At 35.2% G+C, this 27,327-nt stretch overlaps 1 protein-coding gene across 1 annotated transcript in view; it reads left to right on the top strand.

Annotated features, from left to right (window-relative positions):
- The window catches only part of FBXL17 (F-box and leucine rich repeat protein 17), a 574,296-nt gene that overhangs the window by 43,211 nt on the left and 503,758 nt on the right, over positions 1 to 27,327 (top strand). Inside the window, exon 4 of the mRNA XM_004484091.4 lies at positions 14,917 to 15,048. Coding sequence (XP_004484148.1) covers positions 14,917 to 15,048 — 132 coding nt within the window. The remainder of the gene's footprint in view (positions 1 to 14,916; positions 15,049 to 27,327) is intronic.

Genomic DNA, 27,327 nt, shown 5'->3' with positions numbered 1-27,327 from the left:
TTACATAGAAACCACTCCATGAGTTAGGTATTATTCTCTTTTAACAGATTAAGAAGTAATTACAGAGAGTTTTAAGTAATTTACCTGAGGTAGCAGTTAAATGAGGACTGGTATTCATATCCAAGACTGTCTGGAGTTCAAACTCATTCCACTTAATAACACAATCCCTCTCCCTTTTTAGATGACATGTAACTCATTTATCACCATGATGATATATGGTGTTTATAATGAATCTAAGAAACTAGAGATCATGATGAGTCTTCTTTAATACAAAGTGTTGTATTTAGGTAGTTTAAGAATATTTTAAGTATTCTCATGTAGCATCACAATTGTTTAAGAGAAGTAAATATGTCTTGGATGCTTGTCAAAAGACTTACAGTATGTTATATGCTTTTCTATATGTTATCCAATTTAATCTTCACAACAACACTGAGGTTATATTTTAAGATGAAAAATGGAGTCTCTTGGAAGTTAAGTAACTTGTCCAAATTTACATAACTGGTAAGGTATGTAGCCAGTATTCTATTTCAATTCTGTTTGATCGCCAAATTATATTATATAGTATGGCATCTAAAGGCTTTTAAGCTGGGACATCCCATTCAAAGACTAGAAAGAATATTCTTCACCTATAACTGGAAGTATAGAGCCTTTATATAATGTAAACAGGACTTATATAGTGGAAATTTATCTTTATTACACTTCTAAAAAACTTCCCTTGACATAAATCCCAACAGTAAGGTTCTAACAGCTTCTTACTTTGTCCATTAATAATAATTATAAAATTTATTAAGCATTTTATGTACCTTGCATTGTGCTGAGGATTTCTATTTGCATGATTGTTTTTAATCATAACAACCCTGTGAGCATTGTTATAATTCAGCAAAATGGGAATGGAAGTTAGTTAACTGAAAATCAGTTTGAGTATAGAGTCACAAAAATTAATATTTATCCTAAACAGTTTAATTTAAATAAACTATATAATTGTAGATTGATTAGTTAGTGTTTTTGTTATAGGGTCAAGGCCTTTTTCTTGCAAGGGGTTGCTAGTTGAAGTTTTGACTTTGTTTTGCTTAAACGGTAACCATGTCTTCGATGATTTTCATTTTTTTTTCATTGAATTGGAACAGGAACTTAAAACTTGTGAAGTAATATGAGTGCAGCTTTCTTTGGAATATGATTGTCCCCAATCTTTTATTATTTTATACTTGTCTTGCTGAAAACTAATTCAATAGCAGTTTTTTTTTTTGGCTTACTTTTATTGAATATGAAACCTTCAACCTAGTTTTTATAGCAACAGCTTTCTTTTTCCTTCTCATTTTAATCAGTTTTTCTAGTATATATTGGAATTATGTTTTTATAAATACCATTAGGAAAAACAAACAGTTTTGGGTTTACCTCTTGGTAAACATACAGATCAACTGGTGTGAGCACATGTGTGCTTGCTTATTAGGGGAATAGTGTACAGGCATGTTGGGCTTATTTTACAAAGAAAGGGAGAACAGTAATTAATCTGAACAGTCAACCAAGGAAGGTTTGTTAATGTCTACTGAATTGCTGCTTGACAGATGAAGAAACTGAAGTTTAGAGAGGTTGAAATACTTGCCTGAGGCTATACAGCTAGTAAAGAAGACTACCTGGAACCCAGTTCTGTACATCTACAGAGCCTGAGCTTGAACCAGTAAGGCTGTATTATATTGCCTTTCTCTTTTTCACATACAATAAAATCTGTTTTTGCTTTGAAAGTTAACTCTCTTGCAGATGATTTGGAAAGGGCCTTCAATGTTTTCTTAAAGTAGTGTTTAAAATAGTAGTTAAAAGAAAAAATTGGGTCTGAGACTCTTTTCCTACAATCTGATGAGCGACCATTTTTATTTTTAAATTCTAAATATATAATTAAAAGCCAGAGTAAGAAGTTATTTTTCACATTGCCAAATCAAGTTTTATGTTTAGTTTTTAACTACTAATTTCATCTATTCTGGTTGTAATTGTGTCAGAGTTTTATTGCGTAGTTTTCCAGATCAAAGAATTAAGAAAGTAAAACAGAAATCAGAGAAATTTGGAAATCTTGGGCAAAATAGCATAAGCTTACTATGTTTTATAAGTTGAAAAAGTTTTAATCACAATATTTTCTTAATTGAAACATTAGTGATAAGTAACATTTTTTGGTGTTAAAATAACAGTTTTGCTGACTTTCTACAAAATATCAACTCAGTGTGAAGTAGATTGATCAAATGGTTATTTCCATATATGTTCTGAATTTTCATTTCCTCTGAATTTTAATTATACCCCACGCCAATGCAATTTTTAAGTAATAGTACTACATGTATTTTGGGAGCTCATATGCCATATTTTTATTGTATTGGATGAAATTTTCTTTAAACAAGGTGAAGTTAAACAATATACTTCTAGAAAAGGATTCAAATTTGTATATTTAAAGTGGGCCAGGTAAGTTAAGATAAAGCTGTTCCACAGTTTGGAAAACTTGCTTTGTTTTCTTCCATATCTTATTGTCTGTGGTAGTTAATCTACCACAAATGATGGAAATTATAGGATAAAATGATAAAATTGTCATTTTAATGGTTTTCACAAACACGAACAGTAAACATAGTTGGGTAAAGTTACTAGAGCAATGAACTGAGTTTTATTTACCTTTCTTTTTTCATGTGTATAGTAGTAACAGTGGTGGCAGATTGAGAATGGAAAGTAGAATGAACACCTTCCCTCTTCTTTTGAAGGCACACCTCATATGTTTTAAAAACATTTTCTTAATATTGATTTTTGAATAACTTTCATGTGACATTGGAAGACCTAATCTTGTTTTTATCCCACTGAGTCCCATTTTGTGGTTTCAGCTGTTTGTCGATGGAAATATGCTCTTCCTGAGGTATTTGTTTTAGATTTTACAAATAATTGAGTAACAATAGATGGCTTCTTATAGCATTCTTTTTTTTGTAAATTCTCAAGGGTGGTGCACAAATTTTTAATTAAAACTTGAGATGGGAAAAATCACTTCCTAACAGTTTATAGAAAGTTTGAAAAATACCTACTTTTGAATGTTTTTGAGCAATTTTATGATTAGTTTGAATAAGAAAAAGGATGAATTAAGGGCAATCCATTTCCAATTATATTTATTTAGTCTGTTCACAATTTCATTGCCAAAATGAATAATGGCTTAATGAGAGGATGTGCTGACTACTTCTAAAGGATGAAATGCCTGCCACTATCCTTTCCCTCAAATACTTCCCTTCACGGTTAGTTGTTAGATGCCCTTGACATATTATTGCTCTTCCAGAAGTTAGAGGAAGAATTCTATACTGTTCATCTAGTTTGCACCTTTCCCAGGGAACCTGAAACTGGACTAGAATTGATAAAAGTTCAGGTCCTTTTAAGTGACATGCTGAATGTCTTACTTTGCCAGAAGACAATTAACATACAATGCATTGGATGAAATAACAAGCAGTTATTCAACACTTGTTATTCAAAACAAGTGTCATGGTTTTGAAAGTTAGAAGCCCAAAATCGGTGGCGGACTTGGCCCCAGTGGTTAGGGCATCTGTCTACCACACGGGAGGTTCGTGGTTCAAACCCTGGGCCTACTTGACCCATGTGGAGCTGGCCCATGTGCAGTGCTGATGTGCGCAAGGAGTGCCGTGCCATGCAGGGGTGTCCGCCACGTAGGGGAGTCCCACGCGCAAGGAGTATTCCCTGTAAGGAGAGCCGTCCAGCGTGAGTGAAAGTGCAGCCTGCCCAGGAATGGTGCAACACACATGGAGAGCTGACACAACAAGATGATGCAACAAAAAGAAACACAGATTCCCATGCCGCTGATGACAACAGAGGTGGACAAAGAAGACGGCAGCAAACAGACACAGAGAACAGCCAACAGCCAACCGACAACTGGGGTGGGGAGGGAAGGGGAGAGAAATAAATAAATCTTTAAAAAAAATAAAAAAATAAAAAAAAAGAAGTCCAAAATCAAAATGTCCTTAAGACAGTGTTTTCTACCAGAGTCAGTACCGTTCAGGTGATGGTATCTCCTCTCTTTGGCTTCTCCTGTTTTTGCTTCTTCCAGATTCTTGTTTCTATTGACTTACCTGCCCTTTGAATTTCCTGTTTTTATAACGACTTCCTTCATACAGATGAAGACCCATCCTTATTCAATTTGGCCACTAATAATAACATTTTAAAAAAGTCCTATTTACAATGGGTTCATACCCAAAGGAATGTAGGTAAAGATTTGAACATGTCTTTTGTGGGGTATATGATACAATCCCCAACACTGAGTTTCTGTGTCTTAGATCACAAATGACATTTACTTGGGTGAAGGGTGACAGTTAGGGTTGGGGTCTCTTGCCAGATGCAATGAAAGTCAGGCTGGATATGAGTGGAGAGGTATGGTTGGAACTTGAGTTCTAAAACTGATGACCTCCTTTACCTGGAAGGGCCCTCAGATAGCTACCAACCAAGGTAAGTGGTGAAGTGCATTCACTCAACAACAGCCAACTAGGTATTCTTATTTGATGATCAGTAGTAATCATAGCAGAGTTTTCTTTGGTAGTTTAAAAGGTATTGTAGAGGTTATTTTGAGTTACTGATTATCCTTTAGATATTGGCTTATTGTTGGAATAAAGTGAAAGTAATTGTGGGTAAACCCTTTATTTGATATGGAAGGGGTTTATTCTGTTGTAGAATTTCCTTTAAAAGATAGTTTTCACTAATCTGCTAAGATTCCTTATCTGTTTACTCATAAAACCTTGTTTTCCTTGAAGTCTCAAAATATTTATAATAGCTCTTTAACTTCTCTGCCAAGTTTAATATCTGGACCATCACAGGTTTACTTTCTGTTGACTGCCTTTTTTCTCCTTCATGTTTTCCCATTTCTTCTAGTGGTTTTTCTTTAACTTTATTTTTGAAAATTAACAGAATGAAAAAGACTTTTTAGTGTACAGTTCTGTAAGCTTTAACTCATGTAAACACCATCACAATCAGTATACAAACAGTATATCTCTCCTGATATCCCTTTGTAGTCATGCACTTTCCCAATCTTTCATCCCTGGTAATCTGTTCTCTGTCACTATAGTTTTGATATCCTGAGAATGTTATTAAGTAGAATCATATAATATATAATCTTTTGAGATTGATTGACTTCACTTGCCGTAATGCCTTTGAGATTTATCTCAGAGTTGTTGTGTAATAGTAGTTCATTCCATTTCATTACTGAATAGCATTCCATCATATGAATGAATCAGAGTTTATCTATTTACTTCTGGGTTTCTGGCTTTGTTAAATTCAGGCTGAGTGAAATCGGAGGGGAAAATAACATCAGTTCACCGCTGGCTTGGTGGTACTTTAAATTCTGGTCTTCATCCCTAGTCCTCTGGCTACTATTTACTTTTCTGACTAATTAGATAGATGCTCCAGTAATAATTTCCAGGACTTAAACCTGCATTCAGAGGGAAAGAGAGGATAGAGTGTGTCTCCTCTGTCTTATTACTGGAACCCCTAGTGTGTGTGAGTGCGTATGTTTGTATAATGGACACTGGGGATTATACAGTATAGAGATTCTAGTTTACAGAATCTCTGATAAATGTTGATTATTTTTTTGTAATAGACATTGCAATTACTGGTTGATCATTTTGATCTTGTATATTTGTTTCTTTGCTATTTTAGGGTGGATCTGTATCAAGCCCAAGAAGTTTCCCAAGCTCCTCTAACTTGGGTAGTCTAGAATCAGTCTTACTCTAGAGTATGGTTCTTACTCCCAAGGAATAACCTTTTTGGTGTCTCAACTGCTTAACAAGATGCTCCATTTTGGCAGGACCAAGCTCCAGTGTCTCCAACTCTGTCTTCCTGGATAGAGAATTCTTTATTTAGCACAGTTGTATGCTATTTTTGGGTTTTTATGTAAAGCACTACTTGTGCTAAATTCAAGGATGCCAAGAGGGATATTTCTATGGGGCGTGGTTGATTCCCTTTGATTTTTTTCTGTGGATTTTAGATAGATGGTTGCAGCATTGAGAGATTTGAACAATACCAGGAAAACTGGGAAACACACTAGGTATAATGATTTACTGTCCAGTGGCTGGATAGTCTGGAAATTTAACACCATTATGGATGGGATGATGGTGATGAGTGTAGCTGGGTACTGATGAAGATACAATCCTTTCTTTTTTTCCTTTAAATTTTCCATTTTGAAACAATTTTTTAAACTTCGGGATGGTTCCAAAAATAATACAAGCCCCATATGGAGGACTTCAACATACCCCAACACTCAGATAACCAGATCCATCAATTTTAGCATTTTGCCACATTTGCTGTATCATTTCATCTATCTATCCATCCATCTTTCTGTATAGCTATTCTGAATCTCTATTTATATTTTACACATCTGAGAGTGGGTTGTATACATCATGGTCCTTGATCATGTAATACTTCCATGTAAATTTCTAAAGAATATTCATTTATGTAACCTCCTTAAGTACAATTATCAAGTTCAATTTATCATTGATGTAAAGCTTACAGTCTATATTCCATGTTTTTTATATGTCCTACTAATGTCCCATCCAGGACATTTCTTTTTAGATACTTCAAAAAAAATTAATTGTGTAAACATACATAATATATGTGTTGTGGAAACATTTATAACACCAGAGTTCCCATTTTGACTCGTCCCAAGCATACCATTCAATGGGATCAATCATATTCACACTGTTGTGGTACCTCACCACCATCCATTAACAGAACTTCCCTCTTATTCCAAATAGAAACCCTATGCCCATTATGCATTAACTGCATTCCTCCTTTCTTCTTCCTCTGGTAACTCATACACTACTTTGTCTCTATGAGTCCAAAACCATTGATACATCATTATATTTTTTTTAAAAAGATTTATTTTTCTCCCTTTTCCCCCCACCCACCTGTTGTCTGCTCTTTGTGTTCATTTGCTTTGTGTTTTTCTGTGTCCACTTGTATTCTCAGTGGCACCAGGAATCTGTGTCTCTTTTTGGTTGTGTCATCTTGCTGTGTCAGCACTCCATGTATGTGGCACCACTCCTGGGCGGGCTGCACTTTCCTTGCTGGGGGTGGCTCAATGTGGGGCGCACTCCTTGCGCATATGACTCCCCTACGCGGGGGACACCCCTGAATGGCACAGCACTCCTTGCGCGCAGTAGCGCTACACGTGGGCCAGCTCACCACAAGGGCCAGGAGGCCCTGGGTTTGAACCCTGGACCCCCCATATGGTAGGCCGACGCTCTATCAGTTGAGCCACATCCGCTTCCCAATATATCATTACATTTTATGCATTCCTTTTTAGATCCTGTCAGAAGTAAAAAATGGATTTAGAAATCAAAAGTATAATAGTACCATCATTTATATTTACCATGCCATTACATTTATCTTTATTTATTCATATGGCTTCACTATATTGTCTAGTGTCCTTTTATTTCAACCTGCAGAACTCCTCTCAGTGTTCCTTATAGGGCCAGTCTAGTGTTGATAAAAGTCCCTCATCTTTTGTTTATCTGGGATGGTCTCAAATCCTCCCCATTTTTGAAAGACCGTTCTTGGTTGGAAATTTTTCCCTTCAGCACTTTTAATATGTCATCCCACTGCCTTCTTGCCTCCATGGTTCCCCATGAGAAATTGGCGCTTAATCTTATTGAGGTTCCCTCTTACTGTGGTTTTAAACTCTCTTTTTTTTCCTTTTTGTGAATCCCATCTCTTAATTAATATTCCTTTTGTGTTCATCTGTTGTTTTCCTAACATTCTTTAGTTCTTTGTCCATGTTCTCCTTTAGCTCTTTGTGTATGTTTAGGATCATTTAAAAAAATCTTTGTCTAGTATGTCCCAAGTCTGGTCCTCCTCATTGATATTTCTAATGCTTTAGCCTTCTTTGCCTGGGCCATCACATTGTTTCTTTGTATGTTTTATAATCTTTTGTTGCAACTGGCCATTTTGGTATATTGTGTTAATGCTGGAATTTAGACACACAAGGTATCTGCTCCTTAAGCTTGTATCCAGCTAGTGTTATGACAGAGTGACCAAAAACAAAAAAACAAAACAAAAAAAAACCAACAACAATCAAACCGAAAAAACACAAAACACTTTTTCCAGTCTTTGCTAATTGGCCTGTGTGAGCATTCTCCTTCAAAGCTTAACTAAACAATTTAGAGAATAGGCTGAGGCCAAAGCATAGGGCCCTCCCTGTCCTTTTCGTGCATGCATCTTGTTCTGGGTATGCGTGTGGCTCTAGGAATTCCCCCATTTATATGGATATGGATCCACATGTCCCCTCTGGTTTAGTTTTTTTGCCTGCCGCCAGATATATTGGCACAGTTATACATGCTTCCAGTGTGGATGTGATGGGTTATTCTGATCCCTCTGAAACCAGGACCAGGGACCCATACTAGGAGCACAAGCCAGCTCAGCACTGAGCCAGGGAGGAGCCAGCAGGTGTGCCTTGAGAGCCTGCTGTTACTTTCTTGACTCAACACTTAACCTTATTACTGCAATCCTTTAACTGTTTTCTGCAGCTTTGAGAAACAGGTTTCTGCTAGTTCTTGCTGGTTGTTCAAAGCTTCGGGGGAGGGGACGGGTATGTGGGTGGAATGGAGCCCTAGAGCATGTCATTGTGATCAGGGTGGAGGTGCAGATACAATCTTCATGAGGATCTTCAGGTAATTAAGATTGGCCAGTAGCTGAGGGAGAAAGGTTTGAAATGAATTTGTTGTGAGAAAGGCTAGTTTAAATGGGATAGTTTATATCTGTTGGTGTGTTTCTAATTCTAAACCCAGAATTGACAGGACCGTCCCACTCAGTTGTGGGCAATTGTGGAGCACAGCAGACCTCCCCACAGGATGGGGGAAAGTCTGTTTCTAAAGATTTAGACATCTGATTTTGTAACCAGGCAGCTGCCAAGAAGAACTGTGATTTGGAGAAGCATGAACACAAAGAGATGGAAAGAGTAGGGAAGAACATCCTCTTATTAGTCTTTAACATTTTAGCCTTATGACAAGGTCAGCAGTTTTTCAAGAATAGTCTTGCTCTCACCTTCATGAAGCCACTATCCTAGTACTATCCATGCTGACTTAAGTATCTTCCTTGTACCATTTTGATCATTGAAGGGCAATATAGGTTTTGCTGCTTAGAAAGTTCTGATATGGGTTAAATTCGCTCCAAGGCCTCTCTGCAGCCAAGGTTGAAAATTCATTCCCTATTATGTCCAGTAATGTCTAAAATAGAACATTAGTTTCTACAATGAGATTAAATGACAGTTATACTCAATTGTAGTAAATCATAGTAGCCTGTCCCCTGAGGACAGTCTTCCCCAATAACTGTATATCCTTGCTGAGGCACACAAATTCTGTGACTTTGCTGGTTGGCCTCTCATGCTACTGATGTCTGCTGAGCCCATTAACATGGTCCTTATCTTTGCTATGGTTATCCATGTGTCCCATATGTCTATGTAAATTTACTTCCTTATGGATGAAGCCACCAAAACCACCTGCCAAAGTCAAAATACCATGTAATCAGCTTAAGTCTCTCTCCCAGATTATGGTTGTGTGACTTATGTTTTAATATGAGGCCCTACCAACTTGTCCACTTACTGGTTTTGAATAACTTACCAAAAAATCTCATTGACACCATACACACATAACATTTTATTTTTTTTCTTGGCTGGTGCACTAAAAATGTTAGGGCTTTGAGGGGTCCCTTCTTCACTGCCCAGATTCTGACAAAATGAGAAATAATACAAAGCAATAGTGATGGTGGATAAAGTTTCCACTTTATTACTCAGAAAAGCTAAGTTGGAGAATATTGCTTGTCTGCATTAATATTGCTCAATGGGCTTGGTTACTCTGCTCTGAAATTTGGTTAATTGACCCACTGAGTAATTAGCTAGGTTGTACCAGGGGAATGGCCAGCAAATAGAAAAGGAGTGACAATTTCTTTCTCTTTGTGGGCATTTCGTTTCCAAAGAGAAGAGGGATAGAGTTAAGCTGAGTACATTGTTTATTAATCACAGAACTAACTAGTAGAGAGACCAGGGATTAGATTAATTGACACACTGTCCATGTGGAGCAAGTTGCTCCATGGAACATTGTAGAAACAGAGGTTCAGGTGCAACAGAGTCTTTCAGTGAGTTACCTCTATATTATACAACACAAAGGGTTCAAATGAGTAGGGAAAGGTATTCTCTCATGGCCAGTCCCCCTGGGAGGTCAACTGCTCAAGCCAGGGTTGGTAGCTCTGGATGTCCCATTTCACCTCAGAGATGAGGCACAACTTATGCTGCCAGAGTGGTTGGGTTTTTATACATCTCTGGGAAGGGGGCCCAACCAATGAGCAAAATGCATTCATCTGCCATCCTCTGTGCCCTGGCCAATAGCTGGGGCTGGATGAGAGTTAATATCTCCCCAGGCTGCTTGAGTCTCTTACAAAATGGAAGCATACTGAACACCAGCATGCAAACAAACACAAATGGAAACATACCAAACACCTGCATTCAAACAAGAGGGGAAAGGAAGAAGGTAGTCAAGGTCTGGGAGATGGCTTCTAAGCAGTTTGTGATTTCCTCAGCCCTCCACAAGGAAGAAGCGGTATTAGAGATTAAGCATTTTCCCCTACTGTGTATGTGTATATTTTTAGCCACTTTGTGGATATGCTGATTCCTTACTATGGAAGATGCATCTTTTCTGTCTTCTATCCTCTCTTCTCAACATAATTCTATTGTAATTTTGATTAGGTAAGAATTTAGTATTGCATTTTTATAGCCGTGTATACCGTTTTTCTCCTCTGTTGCACTTTGTTTTTATTAGAGTTAAATTAGAGTTCCCTCTTAGGTTTTACAGTCTAAACACTAATAGAGCTGAGGCTTTTCAGCTATGTTAGTTTACCTATATGTAGATTCTTAATTGAATTTATTTTCTTAAGTATGTATATGTAGTCTTTTGTGACTGGTTTCTTTCACTTAGCATAATGTTTTCAAGGTTCATCTGTGTCATAGCATTTATCAATACTACATCCCTTTTTATGACAAATATTCCATTTTGTGGCTATATATACCCATTTTGTTTATTCATCAGTTTAAACATTTGAATTTTTTCCAACTTCTGGCTATTATAGATAGTGTTGCTATAACATTTGTATAGAATTATCTGTGTCAGTATATGTTTTCATTTCTTTTATGTACATACCTCTTCCCTTTTGTTTTCCTTTTTTTTTCCTGGAAGCTTGGATCATTTCATAGGACGCTTTTCCTCTTTCCAGAACAGTTTGGTTTTGAGATAAAACAGACCCCAGAGGGAAACGGACTTTGGCCCAGTGGTTAGGGCGTCCGTCTACCATATGGGAGGTCCGCGGTTCAAACCCCGGGCCTCCTTGACCCGTGTGGAGCTGGCCATGCGCAGTGCTGATGTGCGCAAGGAGTGCCGTGCCACGCAAGGGTGTCCCCCGCGTTGGGGAGCCCCGCGCACTTGCTCGTGAGGAAAGCCGCCCAGCGTGAAAAGAAAGAGCAGCCTGTCCAGGAATGGTGCCGCCCACACTTCCCGTGCCGCTGACGACAACAGAAGCGGACAAAGAAACAAGATGACAACAGAAGCGGACAAAGAAACAAGACGCAGCAAATAGACACCAAGAACAGACAACCAGGGGAGGGGGGGAAATTAAATAAATAAATAAATCTTTAAAAAAACAAAAACAAAAACCAGACTCCAGAAAAGGGCTTTATCCTGTCAGGAAACTTGTATTCATTGAGTACCTTCTGTCAGGTGGATCTGGGAATGTAAAGGTAAAGGAGGACAGATACCTCTGCCCTCAAGGAGCTTGTTGTCCAGGGTGTAGAGAGGGTATAACTGTTGTTTTACCCACTGCATTCCATCCCTGTTTTTCTAATTTTCATCAGGGAAACTACCTTTCTCACTCCCTGTTTTCAGGGAAGAAGGAGGAACCCAGGCCTGGAAATCAGTGTTGCCCATTCATAGGCTGGGTTAGTTTTATCTTAGGCAGACTTTTATGACTCCTGGCATTTTTAGCCCCAACTTCACACTTGCTGCAGACATATGTGAGCCTATTGGGAATTCTGTAGCAGTGATAAAGTTGCTTCTCTGCTTTTCTCACTGTGGGCTTTGGATTCAGCTTTGTCAGCTCTGAGTTGTGTGCCATTGTACATTTATTCTAGAAATATATGTGCCTCTGTAAGGCATTAATATAAAATCTTGTAGAAGATCTAATAGTAATGAGCATTATGAATGGTGATGGGCATAAATGTTATTTCAAGGTATCTGTAGCAATATCTTTGATTTCTTTTGTTTACAAAGAGATATCGCTGACCTATGGGTTTTTATTTAAATTAATAAATGAAGGAAAGGTTAAAGTTCAGTTAGAGGATAGTATGAAAATAAAGAAGTATTCTTTTGCCCATCCACTTTCTTGGAGTCCCTTAGTTCTATCTATGGACCCAGCTTGGAATCCCTGAATTAACTGGAACATGGTGGTAAATTGAGGCCACAATCATGGTTTTCTATTTGTCCATTTTTCAGAAGCCTTTTTACAATGGACTGCACTTATCAGGCTTCCTATTCTTTCAACAGATGTTTATTATCAAGTAAACATACGACACTGGGTACCAGGGATCCATTAGTTAACAAAACAGACAAATCTGTGTCTTCATAGAGTTCACATTTCATGTGGAAGATATAAGTGGTTATAGTATAACTTGCAATAAAATAACATAATTTGGATATAATCAACCCCTTGAAAAATAACTGAAATATCTTTGAGAATATCATTACTTACTTGAAACAGAACTTGAAATGCTTTTTTAAATTACCAAAGTAATGTTTATTTTAAAAATTAGAAAAGACTGGTAGGCAGTGAAGAAAAACTCCACATCCATTATTGCAGTAGTCAGATTTAACTACTATTTAATACCTTGGTGTATATCTCAGCTTTTTCTATGAACAAATAAATGCACACTGTGTGCATAAAAATTGGATTGTACTATAAAATAATTTTCATTTATTTGTATTTACTTCAATTTTACCATCTGTACAATATTCAACTTTATGAACATACCGTAATTTATACTGTTATTTCCTATATTTTACTGTTTTTCTAAAACCTTTTCCACTAAATTCTTAAGCTAAATCTTACCAAACACTTTTACTGTATTAACCAACATGTTGTTATGATAATTTCCAGACATATGGAAAACTCGAAAGAATTTTATAGTGAACATCCATACACATACCCCCTAGAGTCTGTAATTAATATTTTACTACGCTTACTTATCACATACTATCAGGTTATTTATCCATCTTTAGTTATTATGTTGGACAAATATTTAGAAGCTGCATCACTTTTTTCAGGCACATTTTATGAAGCGTTTTTACTTATGCTGAGTTGCCCTCCAGGAAGATTTTTAATACTAATTTGCAGTCTTACCCATGGTATATAAACAAACTTTCTGAACCCTTGCCAAAGGGTTTTATTCTTTTTAATATGATTTTTGATAATTTCTGATAATTGGGCATGACCAACATAAGATTATTTCATAGCTAAGATGATATATTTATGGAATATTCATAAAATAACTGTTATACTTTGCGAGTCTGTTATCACAAGTACCACATAATGGATCGCTTAAACACCCAGAATTAATTGGCTCATGGATTTGAGGCTAGAAGAATTGCAAAATAAAATATTGGCAAAGCTTGCTTTCTCCCTGAAGACTATGGCATTGTGGCTGGCTGCTCGTGATCCTTGGGGTTTCTTGGTTTTTATTTGTCTCCTGTCACATGGTGATGTCCTCTTCTTTCTTCTGTGACTATTTTTTTTATTAGCCCTTCAGTAATTTGAATTAAGACCCATCCTCATTCAGATGGGCAGCACCTTAACTAAAAATACCATCTTCTAGAAATCTAATTTACAATGGGTTTATGTCCATAGGAATATGGATTAAGATTAAGAACATACGCTTATTGGGGTATGTAGCCTACCACATCAGCATTCATTTACAGTTTGCTTTGATCACCTAATCTAATCTGCACTGTGAATTTGAAAAGAAATATAATTTTTTGGGATGCTTAATGGTTTTTTATTTGTTGGTTAGTTTTTTTGTGGTATGGGGGTCAGGGATTGTACTCAGGACCTTGTATGTGGGAAGCCGGCACTCAACCACTGAACCACATCGGCTTCACTGAGTTGGTTTTATCATTTGTTTTTTTCAGGGGGTACCAGGAACCGAACCCTGGAACTCACATGTAGGAGGCAGGAGCTCAACTGCTTGAGCCACGTCGGCTCCCCTTAATGTTTCTTAATGGGAATGTTATTCTTGTCCATTATTTAAAGTACAGTTGAGATTTCAATCAGGAAATCACTAGTTTTATTGTTTTCAGTTTCTGCTCTACAGTGTATATAAAAGTAATCTAAGAAGTTGGCTATAGCATACCCAGAATTTTTTCTCTTTCTCTGAGAAGTGGAGCCTATGGAGAAAAATGATTTGTTGAGACAATCAGAAGTTTAACCAGAATCTCATTAATTAAATATTCTTTCATTCCTTGGACCTTTGATCCACTCATTGGACCTGTGTCCTACTCATTGTAACACCATTACCTATGTAAATACTCAAGTGAAATAAAGGTGTAAAATTGAACTCTTAAGGAATCTAGGTAGCTAGATGGGCATGTATTATGAGGTAGTTGAAGTCGGAAAGTAGATTAGGAGGTAAAGGGTTTACAGAACATAATTTTGTGTTATAGGTTGCTAATACTGTATCTTATTTTAAAAGTTACATGCTAATTACTATTTGTTAATTCAGGTATGGCAATTTTCAAAAAATTCTATGGAAATCCAATAAGAAATATGTTGTCTTTGTTGTTTTCTGAGCATTTAGCCAAATCTCTCTGTTTACAGCTGGGCTCAAAATGCAGAGAACTCAAAGATATTCATTTCGGCCAGTGTTACAAGATCTCAGATGAAGGCATGATCGTCATAGCTAAGGGCTGTCTGAAATTACAAAGAATATACATGCAGGAAAACAAATTAGTAAGTACTTATCCCGTTTTGTTCATTTTGTTTCTAACCTTTGAATTATCTGCATTTTAAACTATAATTTTTTTTTTCTTACTTTGTTTTGGTGGTGGAGAGGCAAATACTACTTAATCAAAACCAAGAATCTTCTCAAAGCAGTGATTTTATAAACTGATCACATAACTAAATAGGTGCATGCATGTGGTACTTGAATACTAAAAACTCCTCATTAGCGTGTGCTAATGAGTCTTTTCTAAATTCTGGTAGTGAACCAATTCAGGTAAATTAGAAAAAAATCAAATTTAGGGACCAAATGTAAGTATGTGGTTGGAACTCCTTCTAATTCCCTTAGTGATTATAAAGATTAGGTTTAATTAGGATTAAAAAAAATAAATCCAGGATATTGTACACTTGTGAAATAAAGCTTTTCACTTAGTATGGTGATTGGATAAGTTGGGGAAGATAATCTTGTTAGTAACATAGATTTCATGTTTTAAGCACATATGTATAACTATTCCACAATTAATATATTTTGTTTAATATTTGAAATCATTTCATTTTTTCTTTTATTGAGATATAGTTTATATATCATAAAATTTGTGCTTAATATATTTATAATTCAGTCAGTTTTAGTATATTCACAAAGTGGTAGAATCATCAACACTATCTAGTTTTATAATATTTTTATTACATTAAAAAGAAACACTGTACCCATCAGCTTTCATTCCCTATTCCCTCTTCCCTCCAGCCCCTGGTAACTACCAGTATACTTGTTGTCTCTAAGGATTTTACCTTGTCTAGATATTTCATGTAAATGAAATCGTATAAAATGTGATCTTTTGTGTCTGGCTTTTTTCACTTAGCATGTTTTCATGTTCATCTCTATTTTAGCATGTATCAAAACTCCATTACTTTTTATGGCTGAGTAATATTCCAAAGTCATTTACTTTTGATTTTGTTCCTAGTAAAGGTTAACCAAAAAAGTTTGTCACTAGGGAGGCACCAGTATGAGTTTTCAGCATTGGAAAATAGTGTACTTGCAAATGTTGATAGGTAGGTGTTAAATGTGTGGCATGTTTACAAGAAGATTTGCTTTTTGATTATATTCCCAAAGTAAAGAGTTCTTTTTTTTCCTCTTTGGAGTTAGTTTATAAAATTTAATATTTTAGTTTTCGTTTATAAACTTAGGTTTTGAAAGGTCACTAGAAGCATTAGTACTTCAAGCAAGATAATACTATTTTAAAAAAGATTTTAGTTAGAAAAATTTAAACACAAAAGTAAATTCTTTTATTGCAAATAACACATGGCTAATATTTATTACTATTTTTTGCTTATTAAAACCAGCTTTTTTAAAGAAAAGTAGATGTTTTATTCCCACAAAGAATTATATTTTCCCTGACTTTATATAACTATTTCACTTTCCTCTTTGTATTTAATATAAATTTAGTAATTGTATGTTGAGCAAAAGGTCTGGTGGAGAGAATAAAGTGTCAGAGTCATAGAGACTGAATTTTTGAATCCTGGCATACACTCATTTGTGTTCTATCCTGGGAAAGAGCTGTGTACTTAAGATCTCTAAACCTCATTTGCAAATGGAGTTATTAATACTTGTCTTTTTAAAAAATATATTTTTTATTGAAATATATCATTCATACATGAACACGCATAACAAGTGTATAGTAAAGATTGTGAACTTACAAAATAAACATGCATAACATCATACAAGTGTCTCATACATTATCCCTCTACCAGCATCTTGCATTGTTGAGAAAATGCTTGTCTTTTTGCAGGTTGTGGTTTTGAGGATTAAAAATATAATGTTCTTAGTGTCTTGTACAAACCCTGACCCATGAGAGACACTAAAGTACAGTAGTTTTTATAGTATGACTGCTGTGTTTAGCATCTAAATGTTGGCTTCTACTTTATCTTATAAATAAATCACCTAAAGAATGGTAATCCCAATTTAAAATTTTTCTGTTCCCCACATAATGGGAATATTTATTGAGTAGTATTTGTTTACTTGTTGAATAAATACAGAGAAACACTTTCCTTTGCACATTAGAAGATTTTAGCCAGTGGTTTCCCAAAAGAGTCAAGTATATATGTTTTGAAGGTTCTATTATGTTCATTTTAGTTTTTTCCTTAATATTTTAGTATATTGAAAATGTACTTAAACCTAAGGGTGAAGGAATTTTGTATTTAATAGCTATATTCAAAAAATATTTTGACTTTACTGGAAATTTGAAGTAATTTTTCTGAGTTCAGTTTAATTTAATGAAATTCTTTTAAGATTCTTAGAAAGGGAAGTTTAGAATAATTTGAACTCTTTATTGTACTATTGAGTAATTGATAACCTCCTATATGAATTTGGCTGTTTAAATTTGTGAAGAAAAGAGAAATATTTGAATTATTTGCAAAGCTACATTTTTAGTAGTTTGGGTGTTTTCACTTCCAGAAGTATTATCATTATTCATTTAACAACAAATATTTTAAATATATAACTAATAGAGTTATTTATGGGAGAACACTATATCCAAAAGTATACCAGTAGAATTTGATTTGTGCTTTTGACAAATACTGTCATTAGTCAGATTACTTTATTTCTCTTATTATATTGAATCTTCTCAAAAATAGTATTAGTGCTTCATTGTATAGTCTTAAAAATAATGACAGTGGGTTTATTTTAAGTGTAAGCTTTTCTGACTTTATTACCATATTAATTTTTATTTCTTTATTTTTGAAGGGGCTTTTTATTTATTTATTTATTTATTTATCTCCTCCCCCCTCCATCCTGGTTGTCTATTCTCTGTGTCTATTTGCTGCGTCTTGTTTCTTTGTCCGCTTCTATTGTTGTCAGCTGCACGGAAATCTGTGTTTCTTTTTGTTGCATCATCTTGTTGCGTCAACTCTCTGTGTGGGTGGCGCCATTCTTAGGCAGGCTGCACTTTTTTTCCTGTTGGGCAGCAATCTTACGGGGTGCACTCCTTGTGTGTGGGGCTCCACTACGCGGGGACACCTCTGCATGGCACGGCATTCCTTGTGTGCATCAGCACTGTGCCTGGGCCAGCTCCACACGGATCAAGGAGGCCCAGGATTTGAACCGCGGACCTCCCATGTGGTAGACGGACGCCCTAACCACTGGGCCAAGTCTGTTTCCCTTGAAGGAACTTTAGATTACATATATGTTACATTGAAAATATAGGGGCTTCCCATATACCCCTCCCCCTGCTTTCTCCCATTAACATCTTTCATTAGTGTGATATGTTTTTTACAGTGAATGACCCATTGAAACATTGCTACTAAGCATGGTCTATAGTTTACATTATATTTTACATTTTGCACTGCACAATTTTATAGGTGTTGACAAAATGTATAATGGCTTATATCTGTCACTGAAATATGCACAGTTCTGGTGTCTCAGAAATGCCCCATGTTACACCTATTCTTCCCTCTCCCTCTCAGAACCTCTGATGACCTCTGTCTTTGTATCGATATTACAAGTTCTTCCCATTATTAGAATAATAAATCTAATTTAGTCTATAGTTGCATATATCGACAGACAGTAGTTGACTAAGTTTATGTCTTTTCATATTGTATCTTGGCCTTTAGATGGCAGCATTGTCCTTGTGTATTTCAGTGACATAGCTTTTGTGTTTTAGATAAAACCATAAAGATATAATGCTGGTACACAGTTTCTGCAGATATTATGGCTAATTTTTAATTTTTGTCCTTTGGTGATTTTAATGGAGAAACTACTTATAGTTATTTGAAAAAATTAGCTGCATCTAGAATGTTATAATATGAACACGCCATTTTTACACAAAGTAGCAAGATAGCCAACATTTTTATTTGTAGCACTAATTTAAGTAGTATAACCTTTAGAGTAGGGGAAGGATTTTGGTGTTTATCAGGAGGAGAGATTTTATTCAGGTGCAAAGTGAGGACAGCTATTTGACATTTTAAGACTCAAGTGCAGTATGGTGAGGCAAAGAATTGAGGAAATTCTAAGTAACATCTTCCGAAAAGAGAATGAGTTTCAGTTTCAGTCATTTTTGGGTGATACACTGCCATGTACTTAAATGGATTGTTTTGCATTTTCCATAAACTGTTGTATAGACTCTAGAAACATCTAAGAAGTACAACTATAGTGAGGTCCAGCATGCTATATGTACCCATCCCCCTTCTTTTAGTGATAGCTTTTATATTACTTCTGTAGGAATTGCCAGAAAGATATTTTTAAGTCATATTTAGTATGGATTTATAGTTATTATCTTGAAGCTTCAGTAAACAAGTTTTCTCTGTATCTTTACTTTCCTTACTGCAGATTCTGCTACTCTACTTTTTGGATAGTCTCTTTGGGTTCCTTTTTATTAAGTTATAAAATGATGAGGTCAAATAGATTATCTGTCATTTGTTGTCTAGTCTGATATTTTAAAGTGCTTAGATTTTGATTTATTTCATAAATTTCATAATTTCATATTCCATAAATAAATAGCACGGAAGTTATTCACAAAATAACTTCTGTGCTAAATCCTAGGATCAACATAGTTGATATAGATCTCTATGTGCTATGTGCGTATTTGATCTATTTTTTTGTATCTTATACTCTGTTAAGTTAGGTTGTAAATTACTATAAATTTCTGAATTATCAAGAAAATACTTTAAAAATGGTGAAAAGAGAGAAAAAAAGAAAATACTAATGTACTGTATATTTTAGAGAGTTTTAGGGCAAATGGTAAGTTTTCCTGGTTAAAACTGAAATCCTGAAAGTTAACTGGTTAATTATATTTTACTAGTTTTATAATTCTCTGACATCCACTAGAATCCTTTGGCTGTTACTATAGCAAATTGTTTTTTTTTAATTGCCTTTTGGAGGCTCATATGGATGGAATAGGAACTAAAATCACTTCTTCAAGCTTTCTTCTTCCAGGCTGGGAGCATTTTAAGCAGGGGGAGGGAGATTTGAGGCAAATGCCGTATTTTAATCAAACTGAACTGGGTTCATACCTTGATCCTGCTGCTTCTTACTCGTTTGACTTTGAGTTAGTTAATTTAATCTTTCTGCTTTCATAGCCTTATTTTCATACCACTTGAAACATATTTTTGTGAGGATCAGAATAAATGAGATTAAGAGGTAAAGCACCAAATGTGCTTCATGGCTCCAAACATAGGACATCAATAAAAGTTAGTTTTCTTCTTTTTCTCATGAGGGTTTGCTCTCTTCAGTCTGCCAGTTTTAATTGGGCTGTGTTAGTGCCTAGTATCATCTACTATGGTGTGATTTCACCCATTAGCCACTAACAGTTTAATGTTTTTTGCTACTTGCTGTGATTTAAGGTTGTTGTAGCAGCTAGGTGAATAGACTGGTAGCCGTGTTGATCATTAGATCAATAACTCATTTTGCAATTGGGGTATGTAAGTTATACATTTGTGTTAGAGCTTAAATAGCAGTAGTAATATGGGGGCATTTTTGGGACTTGGCGTTGTCCTGAATGATATTGCAGGGACAGATGCAGGACATCATATATCCTGCCATAACCCACTGAATGGATTGGGAGAGAGTGTAAACTACAATGTAAACTATAATCCATGCTACGTAGTAGTGCTCCAAAATGTATTCATCAAATGCAATGAATGTACCACACTAATGAAAGAAGTCGTTGATGTGGGAAAAGTGGGGGATATGGAGAGTGAGGTATAGGGGAACTTCCTGTATTTTTTAATGTAACATTTTGTGTGATCTATGTATCTTTTAAAAATAAATAAAAAATATATTATTATAAAACAGTAGCAGTAGTTATTCGACATTATATGAAGGCTTGTATCTCCAGACTCTTTTACTCTTCAACTTAGAGTTAATATAGTAAGGGGTTTGGTTGCTCCCCTCTCCCCTTGCCATGTCCCTGCTATATTCCTGGTATCTTGTTTTTCAAGTACTATTTGTAAAGTGAGTTTACTTGTAATCTCAGACATAAATAATCCACATTTGTGAGGGATTCTGCTTTTTAGATATTCACTTAAGCTTTCAAAATCTTGCAGGGTAGATACTCAACTTCGTTGTCCTTTCCCCTCATAAAGGGAATGGGGCATTTCCTTACACCCAGAATGGTAGTTTCTAGTTAACAGTGATACATGAATGTGACATTCTGAAGAAGGTGACCTAAAAATATTAAACTTCACTTTATTATTATATATTAGTTTCAAGATTTTGCTGTACTTTGTTGATATTTCAAAATATTTAGTAAGTTATCTTTTATTGAGTAGTATAGTGTACCAGTTTCTATGCTATCTGTTTTGTATCATTAATCCTCACAACTACCATATGAGGTAGCTATCTTTATTCTATTTTACAAATGAGGAAATTGAGGCCTGGATAGGTTAAGTAACAACAAATAAGTGTCAGTGTTCAAGATTCTAATTCAGACCTGTCGGACTCTCAAAGCATTGTCTGTAAGCCCTTTCGACTTTTGATTGCATGGATACATGACAGATGGAGCTAATACACACATTTTTTAACCAAACAGTGATTTCCAAAAGGCATTAGTTTTTCAAAACACTTATGGACAGGTGCTGTGAGACATCAAAGAAAAAGTTAAATATTAGTATGAGCAGTAGATATTTTTGCTTGGATGATGACTGATTTCAAGAGAAGCTTCAAATACCAATAGAAATATATTAAAAACTTTTCTAGAAAATTTCATAAAATTATCAAAAAAGAAAGCTGTCTTCCTGATAGTGTTTAATGTTTTTCTTATACCTGTACAAATATGGACGTGGTTAACTTTAGAAGTAGAATTGCACACGTTCTTTTTTTTTTTTTTTTAAGATTTATTTATTTATTCATTTCTCTCCCCTTCACCCCCCACCCCGGTTGTCTGTTCTCTTTGTCTGTTCGCTGCATCTTCTTCTTTGTCTGCTTCTGTTGTCAGCGGCACGGGAATCTGTGTTTCTTTTTGTTGCGTCATGTTGTCGTGTCAACTCTCCGTGTGTGCGGCACCATTCTTGGGCAGGCTGCACTTTCTTTCGCGCTGGGCGGCTCTCCTTACAGGGCGCACTCTCTGTGCATGGGGCTCCCCTAGGTGGGGGACACCCCTGCTTGGCATGGCATTCCTTGCACGCATGAGCGCTGCGCATGGGCCAGCTCCACAGGGGTCAAGGAGGCCCGGGGTTTGAACTGCGGACCTCCCACGTGGTAGATGGACCTCCTAACCTCTGGGCCAAGTCTTCTGCCCTGCACACGTTCTTTATGCATGTTTCTACTTTGCAAAAACATAGTACTTTATATTTTTTATGTAATCTGGATTCAGAAAAGAATACCATTTCGTTTTGTTTTTTCTCCTGTGTGTCTGACACTTTCTTTATTAGAGAAGTTATGGATTTTACAGAACAATCATGCAAAAATCACAGGATTCCCATATACCACCCAACCACCAAAACCTTGCATTGGTGTAGAACATTTGTTACAATTGATAGTACATTTTTATAACTGTACTATTAATTAAAGTCCATGGTTTAACTTAGGTTCACAGTTGTGTAGTATAGTTTCACAGATTTAAAAAAAAATTATATTCTGTTACCATATGTACAATTTAACATTTACCTTTTTATTCATATTCAGATATATATTTCAACGTTGTTAATTATATTCACAGTATTGTACTACCATCATCACCATCCATTACCAAAACATTTCCACCATTCCAAACAGCAACCCTGTATATTTTAGGCCTTAAATCCCCATAACCTACCCCAACCTGTCCCCTGGCAACCTACATTCTGGTTTCTGACTCTGTGAATTTGCTTATTTCAGTTGTTTCAAATCAGTGAGATTATACAATATTCATTCTTTTGTGTCTGGCTTATTTAACTCAAATGATGTCTTCCAGGTCTTCCAGGTTCATCCATGTTGTTGCATGTATCAGGACTTGATTCCTTTTCAGCTGGATAAATTCCATTATATGTATAAAAAGCATTTTATTTATTCAATCATCCATTAATGGACATTTGGGTTATAGACGTTTTAATGGATTAATGAACTGATCACTCTCTGTTCTGTTCCTTAACACTTATTTCAAACGTTCATTCATTTAACATTTGAACACCTACTATGTGCCAGGCACTGTGAGGGTGTTAGGGAATTAAAGGAGAGTTATTATGCCAAAGAGAGTTCCTAGTCTAGTGACATGTGCTGTAAACATGTCAGTTGTAAAAATAGTTATTTTTGGATGAGAGATGGAGGGAAGAGTTAGGAAAGCCTATAAATAGTAGATGACATTTGAACTAGTTCTTAAATGATGATCAGTGATGTGATGAATGTGACGCAAGCATTTTTTTAGGGGAAGGTGGTGATAGGTATGGGAAACCGCATTAACAAAGGCAAGGTATCATAAAAATATGTGGGATATTTAGTAAGTGGTGAGTGTTCTAGTGTGACTAGGTGTATAGGCTAGATGTTGCTGAAAGTGTTCATTTGGGTCTGAAAGGGAAGGCAGAGACCTGGTTGTTAAGTTTCTTCAGTGCCATATTAAAGGTGTCAGGTCTCTAAGTGATAGAGATTATAGCATGAATTTTAGTAAATGTGAAATGTGATCAGATTTTTGGAATTGTTTTTTAAATTCAAGAAATTCTAAAAAACCAGAGTACTAAAAAAGTAATACAACATGTGCCCGTAACACAGAAATTGACATTTGTTAACATTTTGTTAAATTTACTTTTTTTTAAGTTAATAAAGCAAAGTTGAAATCCCTGTTGTCTTACTTCCTTAGGGTTATCCGGCTGTCTCCTTCTAGAGGCAACTTCTATGATGATTTTAAAAGTTTTAAAATTTAAAAAATACTTTTACATACATAATGCATAACTCTGAACAGCATATAGTATTGTTTACTTGTAGTCATATACAGTTTATGTCCGGTCTCATGTGGTTATGTATCTGGTATCACAAAGTATATATTAGTCTACAACTTACTGTTTTACTTTTAAGTTGGTTTTGATATGTAGCATTAATGAATATGTAATTCATTCTTTTTAGCAGTTAAGTGTTCTGTCATATGCATGTATCTCCTGTTTATCCATTCCCTATTTGAAGGATATTTATATCACTTCCAGTATTTTACTATGCTATACTATGCTATACTGTATTATACAATCCCTGTGCAAGTGTCCTGTGGTATCTGCAATGATTTCTAGAAGGTATGTACCTAGAATTGCTAAGACATGTATATTTTCAAAATTTTATTAGATCTTGCCATATTCTTCTCCACTAGTAATTGAAATCATGTTTTACAGGTGTATCTTGTCTGATCAATCATCAGCTCTTTTGAGGGCAGAGAATATAATTTTGTCCATTGTCTCTAGTGTTGCACTGGTTTAATGGCAGTAGGTTATTGAATTGAACATGGCTTTAAAAAATGGTTTTCTTCAAGATTTTTTGGGACATACTTTAAAAAGCTATTGAGTATATAAGTAAAAAGCTTGAAAAATAGTTGAAAGATGCAGTCAGTAGTTTTCTGACTTTTCGAGTAAATGCATCTCTTTGATCCAGTTACTGTATTAATGATGTATTTCCTTATGTGTCAAATTCATCTAGGCAGTCATTAATATACTCAAAGACTATATTCTGCGACAGTTGTCTTTAACAATATGCTGCTCTAATTAATTAGAATATGGTATCTAGTTTTCTTGTCAGTTTGTTGATTTGTACATTTTTACTATTAATAAAATTGATTTTATTTTGTTGAAGTGGTATTTGAAAGATCTAGCCTAATTAAAAATAAAAGTTATTTGTAGGCAGTAATTTCAATCTGAAGAATATTTTTTTGCTCATTTAAAATTCTTTGCTGGATCTCACCTTTTTCTCTCTCATTAATTTATTGGAATCCTTCTCCTGTGGGGTATCTGGTAAGAATATAAATAAATTGTGTTCTATCACTTGCAAGGCCTAGAAAACCTTAAAGAATAAATATGCATTTGTGTGTGTGCATGTATATTTTTTTCCTGTTTCTATATGCCTCTGTAGTATGGGGGGCAGGCAGTGATTTGGAAAATACACAGATAATTTGTTTTTTTGGGGGGCATGTATCAATTTTTATACTGAGGAAATTTACCTGGCTAATTATATTAGTTTAGTAAAATTAAAATCTTCTGGGGGGAAAAAAGTCCTCTGGGGACCCATCAACTGATGATAGGAGATGCTCGAATGCAAACAAGATCTCAGGAGAAAGCTAGCCTGGTATTAATAACTCTGTTAAAGATATCCTAATGTGGATACTGCAGAAATTATTAAGATTAAAAATAGGAGATTCCAAAGAGTATATACATATTCTTTGAAAAATTTTTCCTTTCTAAATTCTAGATTCCTAAGAATATCCAACTTGCCTTAGGTTTAAAATTTATAGTTGGTAGGTTGATTCTAGTGTTGCGTTTCTTTTGGTGGTGTTTTTTCCATATATATATGGTCATTTATTTTTAAAGAGATAATTTTTGTTTACTTTCTTTTAAGACTGCTTATTAAAAATATGAAAGGAACAAATCATATTATCTCTAAGGTATAAGTTTGAAAGTGCTCTCTTGGACTTTGTAGTCAAGTGTTGGCAATTGGGGATAGTGAGTTGAGATAAAGAGTTCAGTCATTAGGCTTAGCAAATAGAAATTTTATAAGGGTAGATGGCAGTGGGATGCTGGGAGTACATTAAGCTTGACATTTATGAGCACATGTTGTTCAATGACTTTTCTAGCCTGTCAACAAGTAATACGTATTGTTTGAATTTAGGGAGATATTTTGGCTTGTTTTTCCTTAGCACAGTAATGATGTGCTATGGTGTTGGGATATCCAAGACTTAATCCCATTTATTATTTTAGTGGTTAGGCTTAAAGGATAAATTGGAGACTTAGCTTTTTTCTTTTTTTAAAGATTTGCCTTTCTGAATATATTTTACAAACTATAGTTGAATCTGACCTTCAGGTTATAGGATGCACCTTTTCCAGCATTTTTGTTGTAGTTCTTATCAAAAAGATACATCATCATGAAAGTACTGTGCCACTTACAGTTTCATCAGGGAACCCCCTCTTCAGGCTAAAGTTATATATAGGTTGTGCTCCTACCAGGTAGTCTCTTTGTTTTGTTACTATTCCTACTGCAGATCTTGCTGACGCCTATCATCTGTGTTATCTTCCTTTGCTGTATTGAAGTTTTTGGTAAAGGTATGACTGTGGAGTTGTTTGATGGACCAAAGAAGGATGTATACTTATGAAAGTGTTCAGGTGATTTCTTTTCCTTGGACCGTACCTTCTGGTCTTGAGTAGCTGAGAAAGAAGTCCCATGAAGTCTGTGCTATTTTGATATTTACCTTTTGCTTTAATCCTCCCTTCCTTTGCATCTATTTTGTGTATCCCCATCAAATTAGCTTGCAGAAAAGAGTCAATGTTATGTTTTTCTTTAGTAATACTGTATTTCATTATTATTAGTTATAGGGTTTAAATTTTCTGAAGTATGATAGTACAAGTAGTCAAGTTACTTCAGGAAAGCTCTTGTGGGGAGAGAAAATTTATAGTGTCTTTTGCCAGATTTTCATTGGCTGTTTTTGATTTGAGCATGAAATCCAGATGTGTATCACTTATTTTAATAAGATCTGTAAATGGTTATAGTAAGAATCTGTAATCCAGAGAAAACCAGTTGTCAATCAGAGTCCTTCTAATTGAACTATATTTGGGTGATCTTTTCTTTTATTTTGCTCTTATTGAATATCTTTGAGGAAAAAAGGGGAAAGCATATATTTATATTCATTGTTATTTAAATGTCCATATGAATGCCTAGAGATTATAAAGTTATTTGTATCATATTCTGCTAGCTTTTCATTTTTACTCCTTTGAGAACATGGTAGAATTAGATTATACTCTGAGTTTTAGATTCTCTAAATGGGGAATCAAAATGTGATATTTCCATGTATTTTTATTACGTCAATATTGGCTTTAAATATTTGAATATAATTTTTAATAGTTTTATTTCATATTTTAAGTTGTTGCTGGGTATGATTTTATACATAAACACATATGCATTTACATGGCCCTCTTCCATGTTAATTATTTTTCTCATCATGTGTAATTTAGGCAGTTCCTTTATGTGATCTATTATACATTCTGCATACATGGTTGTTTTAAGCTTGAGAGAAGAGCTGAATCAAAAAGAGCATTAAAAGTAAATATATACTGTACATTCCACTGAATTTCATTGTGACCTAAGAAGATTCCAGTGGTTGACTTTTATCTATCATATCCACAACCCAGGAATAATAATGT

Source organism: Dasypus novemcinctus, chromosome 2 (genome assembly GCF_030445035.2).
Source record: "Dasypus novemcinctus isolate mDasNov1 chromosome 2, mDasNov1.1.hap2, whole genome shotgun sequence".
NCBI classification, from domain to species: Eukaryota; Metazoa; Chordata; class Mammalia; order Cingulata; family Dasypodidae; genus Dasypus; species Dasypus novemcinctus.
The sequence above is the reverse complement of the archived record's forward strand: the minus strand, read 5'-3'. Positions and strand labels throughout refer to the sequence as shown.